This window comes from Hydra vulgaris, chromosome 13 (genome assembly GCF_038396675.1).
Source record: "Hydra vulgaris chromosome 13, alternate assembly HydraT2T_AEP".
NCBI lineage: Eukaryota > Metazoa > Cnidaria > Hydrozoa > Anthoathecata > Hydridae > Hydra > Hydra vulgaris.
The window spans coordinates 28,319,380-28,327,586 of record NC_088932.1 but is presented as its reverse complement, the minus strand read 5'-3'; the positions used below and the strand labels follow the sequence as shown (position 1 = coordinate 28,327,586).

The 8,207-nt window shown below is 27.5% G+C and overlaps 1 protein-coding gene and 1 long non-coding RNA gene across 2 annotated transcripts; one reads left to right on the top strand and one right to left on the bottom strand.

The window, feature by feature from the left end:
• The first annotated feature begins 1,084 nt into the window (after positions 1-1,084).
• On the top strand, positions 1,085-1,440 carry LOC136089350 (uncharacterized). The gene is made up of 2 exons (XR_010642977.1): positions 1,085-1,172; positions 1,250-1,440. It is a non-coding gene; the product is annotated as an uncharacterized LOC136089350 (long non-coding RNA).
• Positions 1,441-3,226: 1,786 nt separating this feature from the next.
• Positions 3,227-3,682, bottom strand: LOC136089779 (uncharacterized). The gene has a single exon (XM_065815867.1). The coding sequence runs from the start codon at positions 3,680-3,682 to the stop codon at positions 3,227-3,229; it is 456 nt and encodes a 151-aa protein (XP_065671939.1).
• Between the last annotated feature and the right edge of the window lie 4,525 nt (positions 3,683-8,207).

Genomic DNA, 8,207 nt, shown 5'->3' with positions numbered 1-8,207 from the left:
TGATTGTTAAACATTACCACGACGAAGCCAATCATGTGATGGGAACAAATCAATTATTAACAAAATTATCAGAACAATATTGGATCATATGAGGACGAGAAGAAATCCGAGATGCAGAAGCAAAATGCAACAAATGTAAATTAAGAAGATGTAAACCTGCTCAACAGCTGATGGCCCCATTACCAGCAATGCGCTTTAAAGAACCACTACGTGCGTTTTCTAGAACTGGTCTCAATTTTGCTGGTCCATTTCTTACTATGCAAGGTAGAGATAAGATACGACACAAGAGATACTTATTATAAACTAAGGATGGACGTGAAAGAGTTGTGAAAGTTAAAATTGTCGAAAAAGAATTTATACAACCAATTACAAGATTAGGTCTTCTTGAGTTTGACAATTAAAAATGTTTAATAGACTGGAGTCTATCAAAGAAGGGGAGAATGATCGGAAAAAAACCGAGTCAGCATAAAAGTAAAATAACATTCCAATACCACGATAGCTATAACCAGTAAATAGCGCCAATATGACTATAACGAACTAAATAACAATTATATGGCGACGATTTGAACAATACTGGTTACTAAATGTTTTTTGTTATTGAACGAAATTTTTATATAAATAGAGTTTTGTTGTTGTTGTTTTTGAGATATAAAAATATAGAAAGTATAATTGATATAGTTAATGTAAAAACGGTTAAGATTCTAAAAATTTAAGTTATTACATATTCGGTATTTTTCGTGATCGCCATCGAATCAAATATAATATAGTAATTAATATAAAACAAGAAAATTAATGAAATTAGAAATACAAAAAATAATAATAAATTATTACAAATTAAATCTAAAATAAAAAATAAAGTATAAAACAACCAATCTTCTTATTCGTCGTTTATAATTTTCTTCCTTATTTTTATTTTTATTTTTCTTCTTTTGTTTCTTTCTGTTTATTAACTTTTTTCTTTCTCTCTTTCCTTATTTTTTCCTTCTTTTATTGTTTTATGTTAGAGTTCTTTTTTTTTAGTTCGAAATTCTTTTTGATTTTTTCTTACCTTTGATTTATTTCAAGTTACTTTGTTTTAAATCAAGCTAAAAGATTACTGATTTTGTTGGCTATAATTTGACAAGATAACGGTTTTAATTATATGGATTGCGAGTGAACAAGTTTTTTTAAATGTAAGTACTTTACCATGTTTTTATTATCAAAAGTATAATGATGAACTATTCAAATTTTTTTAATTTAACATATATAGTTTGACAGGTGAAAAAGATTTGGAGATCAAGAAATATCGAACGTTAACTTGTACACGCATCGAATAGTAACGATGATCATTCTTTAACCTTTTGGTAATCTTTAGCTTATTGTGTTTTATATGAACAGCATGTATTACATGAGATATATGTACTCTAATAAACTTTTATTGAAATAAAAATTATTTATTAATTTATTGTGTATTGCTAAACTGACTAGGATTTTATAATTTAAACATTTAACATTCTATTTTATTATTTGTATCCATTTTTTAGGTAGGTAAACGTCGACTTATTTTATATTAATCTTCCGGCTTTTTATTGTCTTCCCCTTAAGTTAGACTCTTGGATTTGTTTAAGTATTGATCATTATTAAAAATAGTAATGTGAAAAACAAACAAAATGAGTTAAATGCAACACAAAAGTGACCAACGATTAAACGCCGCCGAAAAAAACAGCTGCCATGCATAGACCATACATTAAATGGTGAGTAACACCGATTATGACTAGGACTAGGCATGTAGAGTTCGCTGGATATATATATATATATATATATATATATATATATATATATATATATATATATATATATATATATATATATATATATATTTCCAAAGATTCTCTTCAGCACAAAATAAGTAAATATTCTAATAAATAAGACAATTTTTGTAATTTTTGTTAAAATCATTTATTTAATAAATACATGTTTTGACTATATCATAGCCATCCTCAGTTAAAATATATTAAAGTGGTTAAATCAAATTAGTAAAATTAAGTTGAATAATAGAGACCTTATAATAAAAAATACAATAAAAATGCAATTAAATAATGTAACAAATGTTTTAAAAAGATAAAAGAACCGGTAATGTTATAAGAAACTAGATTGAAATTGTCATTTTTACATGGTTCATTTGTTTATTAATAGTGAGTTTTTCCCGCTCTATGTACTTTGTTTTTTACTATGTTACTATGTTCTTTACTATGATACTACATTACTATGTTTTTTGAGTTTTAATATAAACTTTTTTTTTTTGTTTACTGTTAACTGTTTTTTTTGTTTACTTTGTTCTTTACTATGTTACTACGTTACTATGTTCTTTGAGTTTTAATATAAATTTGTTGGCGGCCGAATTCAAAATTAAAAAATTAGCATTTTTAAAACTATTTAAACAGCTTTCATTTGAATGAATATGTATATAATGTGTGAGTTTTTATCCTTTTTTTGGTGCTCGATTATTTGTGTCTTTAAATGGCGAGTAATTTCGCCAATATAAGAGGGTTTACAGCCTGCGCATTCAAATTTATAGACAACGAATAAATTAAAGTCTGTAGGAAACAGATCTTTTGCGGAAAAAATTTTGAAATTTTAAATGAAGTAAAAACTAATCTTACGGTGACTGATTTACAATATCTTTTAATGATTGCGTTTAGTCTTTGTTTAGTTAAATCAGATATTTTTCCAATATAAGGAAGTTTAAAATATTGATAATTTTGTTGGTTTTCCAAACGCGATGAAATGTCGATATTGGTGTTGTTAATATAAGAGCTGTGGATTTTCTTAATCAACCATGACGGGTACAAGTTGCGTTTGAGAACTTTAAAAAGACCGTTCATATCATGACTCAGACCGAGACTAGTGATGTTTATTTTAAAAGCTCTATCGATTAAACATTTAACCAGACTAACTTTGTACGAAAATGAAGTAAAACTAAAAAAGTTTGTTTAGAGTCCCGAGAAAGTTTTCGTATGAAAAACAGTGGTAATTGTGGAATTGTTTGTTTTATTTAGAGTTCGGTCCAAAAATGATATTTTTGAATGAATTTCTTTTTCCATTGTAAAAGTAATAGAATTATGTTTATTATTGATATACTCCAAAAATAAATCGGCGTGATTTTCGGAAGTGAAAGCAGGAAAAATATCATCTACATACCGTTTATCTGTTTAAAAGACCGTTTAAAAGCTGGTTTTTCTCCGTTTTATGATTGGAGCCATTTATCTTCAAAATTTCCCATGAAAAGGTTAGCAAGAACAGGTGCTAAGGGAGAACCCATAGCAACACCATCAATTTGGTCATAAATTTGTCCTTTGAAGAGAAAATGAGTTTGAGATGTTGCAAAATTGAAGAGCTTTTTTAAATCACTTTTACTAATTTTAAGATTAACTTTACTATTTATAATGCTATTGACGACAATATCTATTGTTTCTTGTAGTGGAGTATTGGTGTATAAACTTGTAATATCGTAAGATACTGAGAAATTATGAAGTCTAGCTTGGTGTATTTCTTTTGAAAAAGTGAAAGAATCTTTAGTGCAAAATTCCGATGGTATTAATGGAGATATTTTTTCTTTAAGAAATTTAGCTAATTGATAATTATAAGTACCAACAGATGATATGATAGGTCTGAAACTTATATTATTGTCGGAAGAAATCATCTTATGTAATTTTGGAAGACCATAGATACAACTGGACGAGAGCCTGAAGGGTAAATTTTATTATAGTTGGATTCATCAAAGAAACCTTTTTTCTTGAGTTTTCTTAAAAAGTTTTGAAGTTGTGTTTCTCTGGTGATAGTGACATCTTTTTTAAGTTTTTTAAATTTGGATGGCTCATTATGATTTCATAAAGACGGTTGTCATAAATTTCTTTGTCTAGAATAACCACGCCATTTGCTTTATCTGGTTTTAAAATAACGATATCTGGATTTTTACATAATTTTCTCAGAATTCCATGCTTTTTTAGAGTTTCTTTAGACGGACGATATTTATATATATAGGAATTAGCAAGATAAGAAAGTTCAGCTTTAAGTTGACTAGAGTTATTGTTTTTTAAATTATTCTGAAGATATTGGTTTATGAGTTTGAATGAAGAATATATATCGGTTCTTTTAAGATGTTGTGGTGGGATAGAAAAGTTCAGTCCATTTTTAAGGATGTCTAATTCGTCTTCTGAAAGCTTAAATGAAGAAAGATTCTTTATAATATCTGAAGTATTAAAAGGTAAACTATGACCATTTGTTAAATTCTTTAACTTCTTTTCGTGTATTTTCAAAAATATTTTGTTAATATAAGAGCTGTCGATTAAGAAAATCCATAGCTCTTATAATAACAACACCAGTGTCGACATTTCATCGCGTTCGGAAAACCAACAACACCAATATCGACATTTCATCGCGTACGGAAAACCAACAAAATTATCAATATACTAAACTTTCTTATATTGGAAAAATATCTGATTTAACTAAACAAAGACTAAACGCAATCATTAAAAGATATTGTAAATCAGTCACCGTAAGATTAGTTTTTACTTCATTTAAAATTTCAAAATTTTTTCCGCAAAAGATCTGTTTCCTACAGACTTTTATTCATTCGTTGTCTATAGCTTTGAATGCGCAGGCTGTAAACCCTGCTATATTGGCGAAATTACTCGCCATTTAACGACACAAATAATCGAGCACCAAAAAAGAGATAAAAACTCACACATTTATAAACATATTCATTCAAATGAAAGCTGTTTAAATAGTTTTAAACATGCTAATTTTTTAATTTTGGATTCGGCCTCCAACAAATTTATATTAAAACTCAAAGAAAGCATGTACATAAAGTGGGAAAAACCCACTATTATTAAACAAATGAGCCATGTAAAAATGACAATTTCAATCTAGTTTCTTGTAACATTACCGGTTCTTTTATCCTTTTAAAATATTTGTTACATTATTTAATTGCATTTTTATTGTATTTTTTATTACAAGTTCTCTATTATTCAACTTAATTTTACTAATTTGATCTAACCATTTTAATATATTTTAACTGAGGATGGCTATGATATAGTCGAAACATGTATTTATTAAATAAATAATTTGAACAAAAGTTAAAAAAATTGCCTTATTTATTAGAATATATATATATATATATATATATATATATATATATATATATATATATATATATATATATATATATATATTTATTTATTTATTTATATATATATACATACATACATATATATTCCACCCAATTTTTATTTTAAAACTTATTATTTTGTCTTCGGTATAAGTGGAAGCTCTGAGAGACGACATATTATTTGCTACTCTGGCGCTTAATTTATGATTCCATCGGTTCGTGAAACCTTGATACCATTCTCGTCCTGGTATACCACTTGGAGGAAAAAGATGACTTTGAGAGGGAAGGTCAAAAAAGGGCATACGTGCCCCGGGCGCCGGGCGTCAAAAAGACGAAAGGCGAAAGAAACTTATGAGATTTTAATAAATTTACTTGATGCACATAGCAATTATTTTTTACTCATTTATATTATAGAGAACTACAGTTTTAAATAATTTATCTGTTTTTTTGGAGCACCGCGTATTAGCATTTAATTGGAAGTTCACACCGCCTTCCCAATCGATGTCGCAAATCTTTCCTAAAGGTGGGGTTTGAACCACGGATCCTTTGTTTCTGCAAGTGCACTACCACTGCGCCACGACTGCTTGATTTATCTCCTTTTGTTGACTGGTAGGAGCCTACCAAAAAAAATTTGAGTTGCTTTTTATATTGAAGACGTTAAAGTAGTCAATTAAATCTTATCCAAACAAAACATTTTAATGCTAAAGATAGGCTTCGTCAGGTGATTTCAGGAAAATTTTATTAATACTTTTATGATTTTTTTGCAAGAAAACTTAATCACAGTTTTAAATAACAAAATAATAGTAAAAAACTAAATTTGCTAAGATTTAACGACTCCCTAAAGAGTGTCAAAATCTCAACGCAAATCAAATGTCAGGTCTATTCTCAAAAAATGAAACAAAGTCAAGACTTATTACTACAAGCTGGTGTCTCTCATCGGTGCAAGGTAAAGGAGAGAATTGTCATAGATAGGATTATGAAATTCTGCGCATAATCTTATCTTAAAGTCTCAACATACAACACAGTGTTACAAAATGACTTCTTTATAAGATTCATGCCTATAGACATAAGTCTTGTGAAAAATTCATTGTATGACACTGTTTTGAATGCTGCAAAGTTGGTAAAATTTATGTAAACAAGGTGTCCACGGTAAACTGTTGCCTTTAAAATGTTACGGGATTCAATCAGGTTTGTACGCCTTTGCAATGTATGGCTTTTAAGGCCAGCTATTAAACTGGATCACTGGTTAGCTAGCTAATAAACAACACTGAGAAAAAAATTAAAGAATAAACGTCCGAGTGGTGATTAGTGAAAAGTGGTGTTCCTCACAGATCAGTTTTTACATCACTGCTATCTGTGTTCTTCATTAATGACTTACTAGTCTGCATTTATAACCATATCAAATTATACGGCGATGATGGCAACATCACATAAGTTATCGATGTCAATTAATTTTCCTCTAATTATCAAAAATTCCAAGGCAACATCTAGAGCACTGGAAATTTATGGCACAACTGCCTTGTAAATTTCAATAACTAGCTAAACGACCATAAAAAATTACTGCTGCTCTAAAGCTGTGACCTTAGTTTTAACCAAATTATTGACCCATGATTAGCGGATGACTTATTTTAACTATAAAACAGAGTTTTTAATTTTGCGTTTCTAGAATATATTTCTATTGGTAATATATAGAATAAAATAATAAGATTATATATTTAATGTATAGAATAAAAAAAGAAACGCAGTTTTTTTTCAAATTCTTATTTATTTTTATAAATAAGAATATATACTAAATATATAGAATAAAAGAAGAATTGTACTTTTTTTTCCATAAGTTCCCCAAAAATAAGCTTGAAATATCTTTAACATTGTACTTTGCCACTTCATTCAACAAATTCAATTTAAAATTAGGATTGTGAAAGTTGTTTATTAAAAATTCTCATTCATCTAGTTAAAAGATCAAGAAATTGTAAAAGTTAAAGCTTGTGAAATAGAAGACAACTTTATGAAAGATATTTTGCATCCTAATTTTTTTTTTTTTTTTTTTTTGCTGTGTAAAAATACACATTACGTAAGTTGCTAACAAGATTTATAGGTAGCAGGGGCGAGAAGAAGACTAATATGCCTTATCGCCAAGCCCTTGATAAATTTCCCAAATATAAAGTTTAATTTAAGTATAAGAAATTCCGTTAACAATATAAGATAAACAAATTTTAAAGTGGTAAAATAATAAATAAAACGTCTATTATAAAAAAACAGCAAGAAGCACTATTGGCTAAAACATATTCTTCTAAAAACAAGGAAATATTTAACTTTCATGTATTGAAAAATCATGAATTAAATATTTTTTTCACAAAAAAGAACAACAAAAACCTAAGGATCAAAAATATAAAGAATAACAACACATATCAAACAAAGACATAAATAAATTTAAAAGTTATTAAGTTTAACTCAATCTTTTATAAAATTACTTTTCATTTATGTGATTGATCAATCAAAAGGGTATATTGCAATTTCAAAAATAGTTTTGTGGTGTATCATTTCAAAAATAGTTTTGTGGTGTATCATTTCAAAAATAGTTTTGTGGTGTATCATTTCAAAAATAGTTTTGTGGTGTATCATTTCAAAAATAGTTTTGTGGTGTATCATTTCAAAAATAGTTTTGTGGTGTATCATTTCAAAAATAGTTTTGTGGTGTATCATTTCAAAAATAGTTTTGTGGTGTATCATTTCAAAAATAGTTTTGTGGTGTATCATTTCAAAAATAGTTTTGTGGTGTATCATTTCAAAAATAGTTTTGTGGTGTATCATTCTTTAGTAATAACCAGCGCCGTAACTAGCTTTTCTAGTGCAAAATTTCATTTTTCGGCCCCCTAACTTTTTAAGCCTAACTTTTTTTTGGAAAAATTGTAAATAAAAAATATATTTTAATTTATTATTTTTAAAAATTTCTTTATTAAAATTGCACTTTTCTCGCTTTCATTTGCGCAAATTCATTTATAACGTCGTCATAATTAATATCTTTAACAATGTTATATTCAATAGATATTATTGAAAG